Source organism: Oncorhynchus mykiss, chromosome 8 (genome assembly GCF_013265735.2).
Source record: "Oncorhynchus mykiss isolate Arlee chromosome 8, USDA_OmykA_1.1, whole genome shotgun sequence".
In the NCBI taxonomy this organism is placed as follows: domain Eukaryota; kingdom Metazoa; phylum Chordata; class Actinopteri; order Salmoniformes; family Salmonidae; genus Oncorhynchus; species Oncorhynchus mykiss.
The window spans coordinates 65,073,999-65,087,079 of record NC_048572.1 but is presented as its reverse complement, the minus strand read 5'-3'; the positions used below and the strand labels follow the sequence as shown (position 1 = coordinate 65,087,079).

At 44.1% G+C, this 13,081-nt stretch overlaps 1 protein-coding gene across 4 annotated transcripts in view; it reads right to left on the bottom strand.

Annotated features, from left to right (window-relative positions):
* Positions 1-257: 257 nt before the first annotated feature.
* The window catches only part of cdh18a (cadherin 18, type 2a), a 78,936-nt gene continuing 66,112 nt past the window's right edge, over positions 258-13,081 (bottom strand). For 3 of the 4 annotated variants that reach the window (XM_021613325.2, XM_021613326.2, XM_021613324.2), the window contains 8 exons: positions 9,545-9,712; positions 8,874-9,061; positions 8,304-8,560; positions 8,002-8,138; positions 6,607-6,728; positions 5,022-5,136; positions 1,396-1,677; positions 258-1,034 (listed from right to left, as the gene is read on the bottom strand). In XM_021613325.2, coding sequence (XP_021469000.2) covers positions 508-1,034; positions 1,396-1,677; positions 5,022-5,136; positions 6,607-6,728; positions 8,002-8,138; positions 8,304-8,560; positions 8,874-9,061; positions 9,545-9,712 — 1,796 coding nt within the window. In that variant the 3' untranslated portion in view covers positions 258-507. The remainder of the gene's footprint in view (positions 1,035-1,395; positions 1,678-5,021; positions 5,137-6,606; positions 6,729-8,001; positions 8,139-8,303; positions 8,561-8,873; positions 9,062-9,544; positions 9,713-13,081) is intronic. The other variant, XM_036985977.1, reaches the window with a different exon arrangement.

Genomic DNA, 13,081 nt, shown 5'->3' with positions numbered 1-13,081 from the left:
AGCAAGCATAACGATAAGAACAGGGCCCGCATTCATAAAGCATCTCAGAGTTGGAGTGCTGATCTAGAATCAGTTTTGCCTTTCAGATCATAATGGCTACAATCAATCATACGGACAGAGAGGACGTGATCAAAGATCAGCACTCCAACTCTGAGTTGCTTTATGAAAACTGACCCAGATACTTACCACAACGGTACTAAGGAGACTCCTGTGGGACCAGACACGTTATACAATATGACACAAGAATTGCACGTAAATTCACTTATCTGAAATCACTGCACTTTATTCATCAATAAAAATATACACTTGGGAAATCGTTTTTTTTTATACCAACTTCATGATTTGTTTTTCTAAAAATATTTAAATAGTTTCCTCCACTCCACTTGACAGAGACCAGTGTTAAATGACAGTCAATTCCACACAAAAAAGGAACAAGTTGTACAACTCAAATAGCTTTGTATCGCTAGGTTAACCTTAAACTGGTTAGAAGAGGAGAGATGTTTTACATTAGGGGGTTATGGTCTGTTCTGTCTCAGAGAGTTCTGTCCCAAACAGTCTGGCCTGCATGTGGCCCTCCGGCTCCCAGTCCTCCAGGTCCCTGTAGCTGAGTTCAGGGGGCAGGACCTGGGCCAGCCCCAGAGAGCTGACTGACCCCGTGGGTGAGCCGCAGCCCTCATACGCGTACGTCTGGAGGGAGTCATAGGGCGGTCCGCTGGTGTCCTTGTCAGCGTCTACTACTCTCTGTCTGATGACGTGGTGCATGTCCTCTGTGTCGAGCAGCACAAGGGACGGACTCTGGGGCCCGCAGGCCACCAGCCACCCCTCCTCCCCAGACCTTACCTCCCGCCGCAGCCTCCTCTGTTCTGCCCCGGCGGGGTTCCGCAGCGCTGCAATGTCAAACGCCTCCGTATCCTCCTCGCCACCGCCCTCATCATCGTAGGTGACCACGTTCTCCCGGATGTCCTCCTCAGAGATGATCAACGGCTCCTTCTTGCCCTTTTTGCTCCGCAGGAGGACAAATAGCACCACGATGGCTACAGTACAGGACATGTCAGAGGAGAGGGGACAAGACCACATCAACTTACAATATGTCATTACACTGCACCAGTCTAAAGGTTCAAAACACACACCTGAGTCTCTGATGGCAACGACCTGCAAAGGGATTTGATAGTGGACTTGTGGCCTTCTGCTGCAAGAAACAAATCAGCCAGAGGTACTCCTTCAGCTGGTGTGAAGCCTTTCATTATTTCTACCTCTAGGCAAGATAGAGCCGCCTCTCTCTCACTGTCTCTGTCTCTCTCTTTCTCTTTCTCCCTCCCTCTCTTTCTCTCTCCCATCTCCTCTCCTCCACGTGCCCCCTACCTCCCACCTCCTTCGACTTCTCTTGTCTCTTACCCAGCAGGATGATGATGCAAAGCAGAATTGCGATAAAGGCCCCGGTGCTCAGGCCAGCTGTGGAGAGGAAGGCCGGGACTTGGCAGGTCCTCACCCTGTTGCTGCTGCTACTGCTGCTACTGCTGCTACCTCCTCTCTGGCAGACACACACTCGGAGGGTCAGGGTGGAGGTGCTGCTCAGGACGGGCTCCCCCCCGTCCCTGACAACCACAGGAAGCTGGTAGAGATCCTGCTCCGCCTGGCTGAACTGACGCCTCCGTGCCACGATGCTGGCAGTGTTGTCTGGAGTGGAATGACAAGAGGTTGAAAATACACTGGATCTATTGTATTGACAAAAAGCCACTATAAGACTTGATACAGACATGACTCCAAAATGCAGAGTATTTTTCCGTTAAAGCCAAAGAACAACACAAATGGAGCACACATTTTCTTTAAATTCAGCAAAGAAATGGGGTAATATGATACATTCTATTCCACATGGAGTGTACAAAACATTAAGAACACCTGCTCTTTCCATGACATAGACTGACCAGGTGAATCCAGGTGAAAGCTATGATCCCTTATTGATGTCACTTGTTAAATTCACTTCAATCAGTGTAGATGAGGAGGAGAAGACAGGTTAAAGAATGATTTTTTTAAGCCTTGAGACTTTTGAGACATGGATTGTGTATGTCTGCCATTCAGATGGTGAATGGGCAGACAAAAGACTGAACAGGGCATGGCAGTAGGTGCCAGGCACACTGGATTGTGTCAAGAACAACAAGGCTGCTGGGTTTTTCCACACTCAACAGTTTCCTGTGTGTATCAAGAATGGTTCACAACCCAAAAGACATCCAGCCAACTTTTTTTTATTTTATCAGGTAAGTTGACTGAGAACACATTCTCATTTACAGCAACAACCTGGGGAATGGTTACAGGAGGGGGATGAATGAGCCAATTGTAAACAGGGGATAATTAGGTGACTGTGATGCTTTGAGGGCCAGATTGGTTAATTTAGCCAGAACACCAGGGTTAACCCCCCTACTCTTACAATAAGTGCCATGGGATCTTTAATGACCTCAGAGAGTCAGGACACCTGTTTAACATCCCATCCGAAAGATGGCACCCTACACAGGGCTGTGTCGCCAATCACTGGGGTATTGGGATATTTTTTTAGACCAGAGGAAAGAGTGCCTTGTACTGGCCCTCCAACACCACTTCCAGCAGCATCTGGTCTCCCATCCAGGGACTGACCAGGACCAACCCTGCTTAGCTTCAGAAGCAAGCCAGCAGTGGTATGCAGGGTGGTAAGCTGCTGGTTGACACAACGGTGGGAAGCATTGGAGTCAACATGAGCCACCATCCCTGTGGAACTCTTTGGACGCCTTGTAGAGTCCATGCCCTGATGAATTGAGGCTGTTCTGAGGGCAAAGGGGGATGCAACTCAATATTCGGAAGGTGCTCCTAATGTTTGGTATACTCAGTGTGTATTATATACATTTGTATTTATTTAGGTTATCCTTTGATATACTTTCCCAAAATACACCATCTAAAGGAACTGGCCATGACCTGTTTATACTTCTGAAATCACATACGCAACAGAGAACAGAAAAATACAGAAAACCAGCACAACCTTTCCCTGAGATATGAGGAGTGTTCTCCAACATTGCAGAGGATGCCCATAGTTCTCCACTCATTCCCGCTGCTATCTATAAGAAAGGACTGGGAACAGATAGCGAGTGCCTCTTCAGGCTTTATTAACACTTGCCAAAAGTACTCTATCCAGGCCAGCACAGCTGCTGCGACAGCATTTCTCATTCTGAAGAGGCTCCAGCAGATTTTCCATTTTCACGGCCCAGAGCCATGCATTTGTATGCACAATCACGGCCCGCGTTTTCACAATGCAGATTCATTTTCCCCCAGGAACACAGAGCCATGATAAAGCATGTCACTTGGGATGGTAAGAGACAGGAGAAGAGAGGTGGGTGGGGGGGGGGGTCAACCCTTGCGTCATTCGGGATATCAACAAATGTATTCCAACAGAGCGAGCCCATGGGAAGGTGCATAGGAGGAAGCGTTCATTTACATAGGATTCCAATTAGCATGCAGGGGCCCTGGCCCAAAGGCTTCAAGTCAAAATTCATTACTTTATCTCTTTGCCCACCGCAAGGAAACAGGTAAACAAGAAAGAGACAATATCTCTCATTCATCCTCCACTTGGGAGACAATAGAATATAAAGCCACCTCCAAGATTTTTTCTTCCTCCAAATTATCATGATTACAGCAGAGAAAATCAGAGATAATTATCTCTCTCTCTAACACAACCTCACTGGAGAGTAAGCTGCTGTATGTCTGTAAGATTCCTCTGCATTCTCAAGGCATTTCTGGCTAAATAAATAATGTCTATCAGCTGGTGAACAGCAGGATATCGTCCAGATAGTACCACAGCACACTGACTACACACTGACTACATACTGACTACACAAAACATAAAGAACACATGCTCTTTCCATGACAAAGACTGATCAGGTGAATCCAGGTGAAAGCTATGATCCATTATTGATGTCACTTGTTAAATCTACTTCAATCAGTATAGATGAAGAGGAAGAAACTGGTTAAAGGAGGATTTTTAAGTATTGAGACTGTTGAAACGTGGATTGTGTATGTTTGCCATTCAGAGGCTAAATGGGCAAGACAAAATATTTAAGTGCCTTTGAATGGGGTATGGTAGTAGGTGACAGGTGCACCGGTTTGTGTCAAGAACTGCAACGCTGCTGGGTTTTTCATGCTTAACAGTTTCCTGTGTCTATCAAGAATGTTCCACCACCCAAAGGACATCCAGCCAACTTGACACAACTGTGGGAAGCATTGGAGTCAACATGAGCCAACATCCTTGTGGAACGCTTTTGACACCTTGTAGAGTCCATGCCCCAACGAATTGAGGTTGTTCTGAGGGCAAAGATTCCACACAGCCTGAGGGAGCTAATGTATCCTACTTCTACCCAATCAGTGCACTGAAGCAGCTGTGTTCCTTTTAGCTCTATCCGAGGAGTACTACCTGGTGCTCCTGTATGTGTAAACATAGGCCTCATGACACTTCAGTGGAAATGTGGTTTCACTGAACAAGCGCGCCTGAGGGAAAATAGAGCCATTTGGGGAGGAGATAAAAACCAAGTACTAGGCTACACCACCACAAAGAACACAGAGCACTGATACAAAACTCAGTGGAAGCTCACTTCCTCTGTCTGGCATCATCCTGATTGCCGTGATCCGTCTTGGAAGTCTACCTTAATCTTGAGATTCTCCCTGATCTGCCAAAGGAGCAATTGGGTTTTCAGACAAGGAAAAAATAACATAACAGTGTTCTCTCTGAATTCAGCCAAGGAGCCTTAAGCTAAAATGAGGAAGAGATTAAAAAAAACATTGGCTGTTACCAAGGAAACACAACTGCAGGTCCTTCCATTTGATATTAAAACGTCTCCAGGGATGAGAAAGTGTAAATGGGGGTAACTGTTTGACAACAAACACCACTAGATATGATAGTATCTGCCACAAATATCTGTCCACACACATATCCTTTGTGGCGGTTCAACAAAATGCAGTGTACTTTTTAAAATTGCCACAGAAAGCCACAGTAACCAGCCAACCTTCGTTAGCCTTTAAGGTGAAGTTAGGATTGACTGGGAGATCACTTGGCAGAGCAAAGGAGAAGCGTCCATTTGCAAAGTTATCCATGTCTGATGGCCTCACTGTCTGGATCACCTGTCAGAGAAGAGGGAGAGGAGTGAGGGGACGAGAGGGAGAGGAGTGAGGGGACGAGAGGGAGAGGAGTGAGGGGACGAGAGGGAGAGGAGTGAGGGGACGAGAGGGAGAGGAAAATGGGGGTGAAAAACGTTTTACGTCACATGTATGTATATACAGCCTTTTGCTCTATTAGGAGCTAAATAAAATAGGAATAAGTCAAGAAAGTCACTGCCCATTATTATTATTATTGTTATATTATTATATTATAGTAATGACTATCGATCAGTACATGTGTTTTTCCTCCTTCCCTTTCTGTTGACCATTCCATGTGTACATGTGCCATTATTTCACATGCAGCCTTGTTCCAGCCAGAAGTTGTAGATCAGAGGTGGTGGATATGACCTGTCTCCAAGAGCACTGTTCCTGATATTTTATCAGCTCATTGAAGGAAGTTGACTTCTACCGGCTGAGAGTTAAAAATTATCATATGGACAATGCACCAATTATAGTGGATCCTAACCTGGCGACCTACACAGGTGCTTTAGCATTGTCAGTCTATAAGAGACATTCCTGAACTTGTGGTACCGTACAGTAATACGGGAATCCATAGAAATACAGAATTAGCTGTCAAGAGGCTATTTGAATATGAATCATTGTATGTCTCCCTAACAAAACAACTAGTTCTAAACAAAATGATATTTTCTTTCCTTTCGATGAACATAACAGCACATTTTACTATAAATCAAGTCAAATTCTCTGAAAGATCATTGAAGTTACTGTAATTTGTTGCAGTGTTTGAAAAAGCCCCTCGACATGTCATCTTAGCATGCATCATCTGTCGCCTTTAGCCAGCTAACTGATTATATGCTGCAGTCTGTCTAGTAATCTTCATTCAACGGGGAAAAATATGAAGAGAGAATGCTATTGCGATGTGAATCTGAGCAGTCGTGGTTGGCTGGACACGGGCCAAATTTGAATGAGAGATGATAAACATTTTCTGCAATCCGTCTCTGTTGCGCTTAATGCAGCTCCTATCTGCTTGTGGAGACATTGGTACATGCTGAATAATTTATAGGTTCAAGAGGCTGCAAAAGTCTGCTGCACCACAGATAAATCCATTCCTGATGGTGTCAAACACACAATAAAGGCAGAGAGGGTGCGTGTGTGTGTGTGTGTGTGTGTCTGTCTGTCTGTCTGTCTGTGTGTGTGTGTGTTTGTGTGTGTGTGTGTGTGTGTGTGTGTGTGTGTGTGTGTGTGTGTGTGTGTGTGTGTGTGTGTGTGTGTGTGTGTGTGTGTGTGTGTGTGTGTGTGTGTGTGTCTGTGGGAGGATGTGTGTGAGTGCATTCATGTGCGTGATAAGAGGTTTTAAAAGACAACATAGTTGAATAAGGGAGAATATGAGTTCATGGGAGAGAAGGTGGAAGAGAGAGGGAGTAAAGTGGAAAAGAGCAGGAAAGAGGGAGGGAGGTGAAAGTGAAAGATACTCACCTGTCCTGCCCTGGAGCTTTCACACACAATGATTTCATCGTCTCTTGCAATGTAGGGAGCATTGTCATTTACATCCAGCACCTGGATTGTCACAGGAACATGGCTGACGTGACTGGGATTGTCTGAAAAGAACAAACAAACAAAGATCAACATGTATAAAACCATGGAATTAAATACAACCCTTTTATATTGTATCTTTTAACCCCACATGTCAATTACTGCCTTAATTGTTGCTGGACCCCAGGAAGAGAAGCTGCTGCCTTGGCACCAGCTAATGGGGATCCATAATACATAGGAAAACAAATGTAAAAATAAGCAAACAACGTCCCAAGCCATGGCATGGCATTTTCAAGACATTGTTATAGGCCTATATATTGTTCTGTCCAGGGTTCATGGCAAGCACTCATAGTGATGTACTGTACATCCATTTTTTTCTCAGAGTATCTCTCCATCAATTAAGGTCACATCCCCACTGAGCCTCCATCCATTTGTGTATCTCGTGTTAGTCTCCTGAGGTTGGCCATGTTGCCAGGTGAAGTGTAAATTCTCTTTGAAAGGTGACCCGGTCACTCAACTAAACTCCTGCTGCCTGGCAGCACACTACACTCCCTGATGCTGCACAGAGAAATCATGTTCCTATTAAATGTGGGATACATAAATCATGTTTTCCCATTTCACTCATCCATAAATTACAGCCACAACGACCACCAACCAACAACTAGAGTCATGACAGGAGAAGTACTAACCCCAAGCTACAGCAGTAGGCAGAATGTAACAGAGACATGCTGTGTGGTTGCACAGTAGTTTGTCTCACTTAATATACATATAGCTAGCACACAGGACATTACAAGTGACACTTTGCTAATATACACTATGCACTATATGTATAGTGTTTATGTATGTCATGAATCCCTCATTAACACACACCAATCTCCAGAAAGGTGCGGACTGGTTTTCCCATTAATTAAGGTGACTTAACACAATCAGCACAGCGTCGGCTGGCATTTATCGATGGCTAGTTCAGTCCATTAGCTGAACACTATTGTGCAGAAAAGGGTAAAGGAAAGAGTAATTGCTTAGATAAGCGTCAGTGGAAAAAGAGGGGGAGAGGAAGAATTGATTGACTCGACCACCTTCAGCATCACACTGGGATGTTACACATGCAGCCTCGCATCAATCCCACAAGGCACTGCTGCCTGTTCATTTTCGAGAGTGTGTTTAATGTTGATACATATGATTAAAGTGACATCACTAATGCATTCATGCAGTGTCATAAGCATATTGTTTTCTCCATGTTGAAAGTCATAATAAAGTCCTCGTTATTTAAAAGCAAAATTATTTTAAGGTAAGATGACTCCTAGATAAGGATCCTCCACTGTGTGTTATGTTACTTACCAACCTCTGATGCCATCACAGTGATGTTGTGCCAGGCCACATCCTCTCTGTCCAGACTCCGGGTGGTCTTAATCACCCCGTTATTCACACTAATGGTGAAATACACCTGCTCCTCTTCACTGTGGTCTACAAAATACCTACATGTAGGAGAGAGAACAATTAAAATAGAATGAAGGAAATGAAGTTGTTTGAATTGAATATCAAGAAAACATCTGACTTTCAACATGCAAAGGTCGAAGCTTTGAATCTTGTGATGGTGTTTTGGAGTCCAACAAAATGGCCTCCCCACGCATGTCCTTTACCTTATAGGGCTTTTGGTACTGTCAGGGTCCTGAGCCGTCACTGTGCCGACCTCTGTTCCCACAGGGGAGTTTTCGTACACGTCCATGATGTAATAGTCCATGGAGAAGACAGGCGGCTCGTCCACGTCTCCGATGATGATCCGGAGAGTGGTGGTGTCTTTGAAGGGGCCCAGGTGGGAGAAGCGGGAATCCAGGTGAGTGTTCACTCCCTCTATGTGAAGCATGTGGACTTTCCTCTTCTCATAGTTCAAAGGCTGCTGAGGAAACCGACAATCAATCCTCTTTTTAAAGACATGCTTTTTCCCCCTGTCCTGCTTCCGTTGGTATTTGAGAGAACAGCCTATGTGGTAACAATGGGTACTTACTCATAGTATTAACACAATTAGCATTAGTGTGGCCTAAGGGTATGTAATGGTACTACTTCTTTTAATTAATCCCAAATAAATAGTATGTATGATTACCATATTACCTTGTGGTTTCTCAGTAAACACCAACAGAACTGTAACATAAAGCACAACCACAGATGGTTTAATTTTAGCTGGAAAATGAATGTGTGCATCTCAACAGTACCCGTCTTAGTGATATGATGCCTTCCTTCTGGTCAGTGTCTGTAGTGATGGAGAACATGGCTTTCCCTTCTGCATTGGTTATGCTGTACCTCATCTCTGCATTGACGCCCAAATCTTCATCGGTTGCTTTGATTTTACCCACAGCTTTTCCAATCTGAGCAGACTCTGGAACGTACAGCTGGTAGTTTTCTGTAATGGGATGAGCACATGAATAAGCAAGAAGTTATTATCTAGGCATGAATGACAAAGCATTTATGACTAGATGGAGAAGTAATTAGCCTACTGTTCATGCATACCATCAAGATGTAAATGTGAATAAATGGGTCAATTAATCACATTTCCTGTCTGCTTGCAACTCAACAATCATTTGCACACTACATCATACATCATGTTTGTATCACTTACAGCCACCCCTGCATTAGCAAAACATCTACTATAAGATGCACCTTGTGGAGTTTTATTTAAAAGTAACATTTGGCTGTGCAGTACACAGAAATCACTGATTCTAAGATTCTATTTCTGTGGTGCATTACTTACAGCACAAACATCGTAGTGTTTTAAACTCTACATAGCATTGCTGTTTAATTCCTATGTTTTATTACAGTAGAGAATGAATATCTAAGGACAAACAGCGAGGTAGAAAAACAAACAAACAGACGTCTGTGTACATACTCTGGGGGAATTTGGGAGGATTGTCGTTGACGTCTGTCAGAGTGACATTGATGGTGGTGGAGCCTGACAACCCACCCACCGAGCCAGCCATGTCTTTGGCTTGGACCACCACAGGGTAGCGCTCCCTGGCCTCTCTGTCCATGTTGGATAGGGCTGTCCTGATGACCCCTGGGGATGGCAAGAAAAGAAGGCTCCTTATATCACACTAAAATCCATAAATAAATGTATGTTAGGAGAGCTACTGTATGTATTGACAATAGACAATCAGAGAGATTCCTCCTCCACAGCATCAATCCCATCTTGGTTGAGTTAGAGATGCCAGCCACTTTTAGTCACAGTACTGTATGTCACAAATATAATACGGATGAAGGCAGGAAAAGACTGCCTGACTTGTTGTACAGGAGGAGGAACATTGATTTCCTCAAAATGGGTTTCACGTACTTCACCTAAGGAAATTATCTATAAACGGTTGACAAATTCAGCCAGAATTACAACCAGCTTTCATACCATGTCTGCCAACCCCCCTCATGTCTTCATCATCATGTTTTCACCTACAGTGCATTCGGAAAGTATTCCGACCCCTTGACTTTTTCCACATTTTGTTACGTTACAGCCTTATTCTAAAATGGATTAATTGTTTTCTACACACAATACCCCATAATGACAAAGCAAAAACTGTTTTTTTGTTTTTTTGTTGCTAATTTATAAAAAAAAAAAAAAAAAGACATCACATTTACATAAGTATTCAGACCCTTTACTCAGTACTTTGTTGAAGCACATTCTTGGGTATGACGCTACAAGCTTGGTTCACCTGTATTTGGGGAGTTTCTCCCATTCTTCCCTGCAGACCCTCTCAAGCTCTGTCAGGTTGGATGGGGAGTGTCGCTGCACAGCTATTTTCAGGGTTCTCCAGGGATGTTCGACGGGTTCAAGTCTGGGCTCTGGCTGGGCCACTCATGGACATTCAGAGACTTGTCCCAAAGCCACTCCTGCATTTTCGTGGCTGTGTGCTGAAGGTCGTTGTCCTGTTGGAAGGTGAAACTGCCCCAGTCTGAAGTCCTGAGCGCTCTGGAACAGGTTTTCAAGGATCACTCTGTACTTTGCTCCATTCATCTTTCCGTCTCCCAGTCCCTGCCACTGAAAAACATCCCCACAGCATGATGCTGCCGCCACCATGCTTCACCATAGAGATGGTGACAGGTTTCCACTAGATGTGACGCTTGGCATTCAGGCCAAAGAGTTCAATCTTGGTTTCATCAGAACAGATAATCTTGTTTTTCATGGTCTGAGAGTCCTTTAGGTGCCTTTTGACAAACTACAAGTGTGCTGTCATGTGCCTTTTACTGAGGAGTGGCTTCCGTCTGGCCACACTACCATAAAGGCCTGATTAGGGGAGTGCTGCAGAGATGGTTGTCCTTCTGGAAGTTTCTCCCATCTCCACAGAGGAACTCTGGAGCTCTGTCAGTGACCATCGGGTTCTTGGTCACCTCCCTGACCAAGGCCCTTCTCCCCCGATTGCTCAGCTCTAGGATGTCTTGGTGGTTCCAAACTTCTTACATTTAAGAATTATGGAGGCCACTGTGTTCTTGAGGACCTTCAATGCTGCAGAAATGTTTTGGTACCCTTCCCCAGATCTGTGCCTCGACACAATCCTGTCTCTAAGCTCTATGGACAATTCCTTCAACCTCATGGCTTGTTTTTTGCTCTGACGTTCACTATCAACTGTGGGACCTTATGTAGATAGATGTGTGCCTTTCCATGTCCAATCAATTTAATTTACCACAGGTGGACTACAATCAAGTTGTAGAAACATCTCAAGGATGATCAGTGGAAACAGGTTGCACTGGAGCTCAATTTCGAGTCTCATAGCAAAGGGCCTGAATACTTATGTAAATAAGGTATTTCTGTTTTTTTTGTTAATACATCTGCAAAAAATTCCAAAAGCTGTTTTCCCTTTTTCCTTATGGGGTATGGTGTGTAGATTGATTAGGTTTTTATTTCTATATAATCCATTTTATAATAAGGCTGTAACGTAGCAAAATGTGGAAAAAGGGAAGTGTCTGAAAACTTTCCGAATGCACTGTATGTGCTTGTTCATTACCATATTTCAGAGATCATCAACTAGATTCAGCTGTGGCCAGTTTTTTTTCTTGAGTGGCTGGTCGGGGGGCCGGAACAGACATGGTCAGCAGGTAGCCTAGCGGTTAAGAGCGTTGGGCCAGTAACTGGTCACTGGTTCGAATCCCCGAGCGGACTGGGTGAAAAGCTGTAGATGTGCCCTTGAGCAAGGCACTTAACCCTAATTGCACATGTATGTCGCTCTGGATAAGAGTGCCTGCTAAATGACTAAAATGTGAACATAATTACAAATAACTTGTACAATTCAAATTGACTGCAAGAAGCCCAAACAGATATAATGTTTGACTAAAACCTTATTATTTCAAACCTTGCTTGCATTATTTATACGATCACGTGTCTCTCTATTATGCTTGGGAACAGATTTCTTAAATTAAAGTATCTTCGAGCTGATTCCCTTTTGTTTTTACAGTCTATTATGTCCAATGATGAATTTTTTTTTTTTTTTAAATGAATCTTTTTTACAAAACTTGGCGGGCGGCCAGTTTGGGAAGCCTGTGCTATTTGATATACTAACACATAAGTACGCTTGCCTTGCCCATCTCTGAACTATTAGCACGCCACCCCCCTCCTTCTCTCTTTCCTCCTCTCCTCTCAGCTAGACCCACACCTAAACACCGTGCTCTGGCCAGAGGCTCTGCTATGTTGCATTACTCGCTTCACAGCGTTACAAAGGAGAGTGCCATCTGCCCTAATCTTACCCTAAAGACTGAACAAGGGCTAGCAGGAAAACAGAACAGATTGACCATACTGTACATCATGCACCTGTATGAGAGGGAGGCCACGGGGAAAACAGCCATGGCATAGCTCACTCAGTACTGTAAGCAAGACGTCCTTTGTGGAACAATGTCTGGAACAACCACCGCTAAGCGGTGGAACACAGGGTCTGACATGCCACAGTTAACTCTGTGTGCCGTCACACGGTGGGGGTTCAGGGGTTAGCTCGTTCTCCTGGAACACTCAGGTTTTCGCCGGTTATTGGGATCACATGGGTCACATAGATTGCAATAAGACGACTCGTCTCAAAGAAGGTCATTTCCCAAGCTTTTGAGATGTGATAACAATAGGCGAAAGTACAGTGACATTCAATAAACAGACATAGCCTATGTTCAACCAACGAGCAGGATATGTATCCTCAGAACATCCTCAGAACACAGAACACAGTGTGAGTTTTAGAGCATCTGTGTAAAACGGCTCCACTCCAATGGCTCAGAACTTATTTTATAGTCCTACACATATTGTAGCGGTTTCATCAGTCTGCTTTTTACCTTATGCATCCACACATCAAAAGACCAAGGTTCATCTAAATTTTTATTGATATTTCAAGTGCTTGCACAACCATGAAGGCAATGAAATACAGCCTCCCAAGGCCTCAGTTAAATTACTGTATAATGTAAAAAA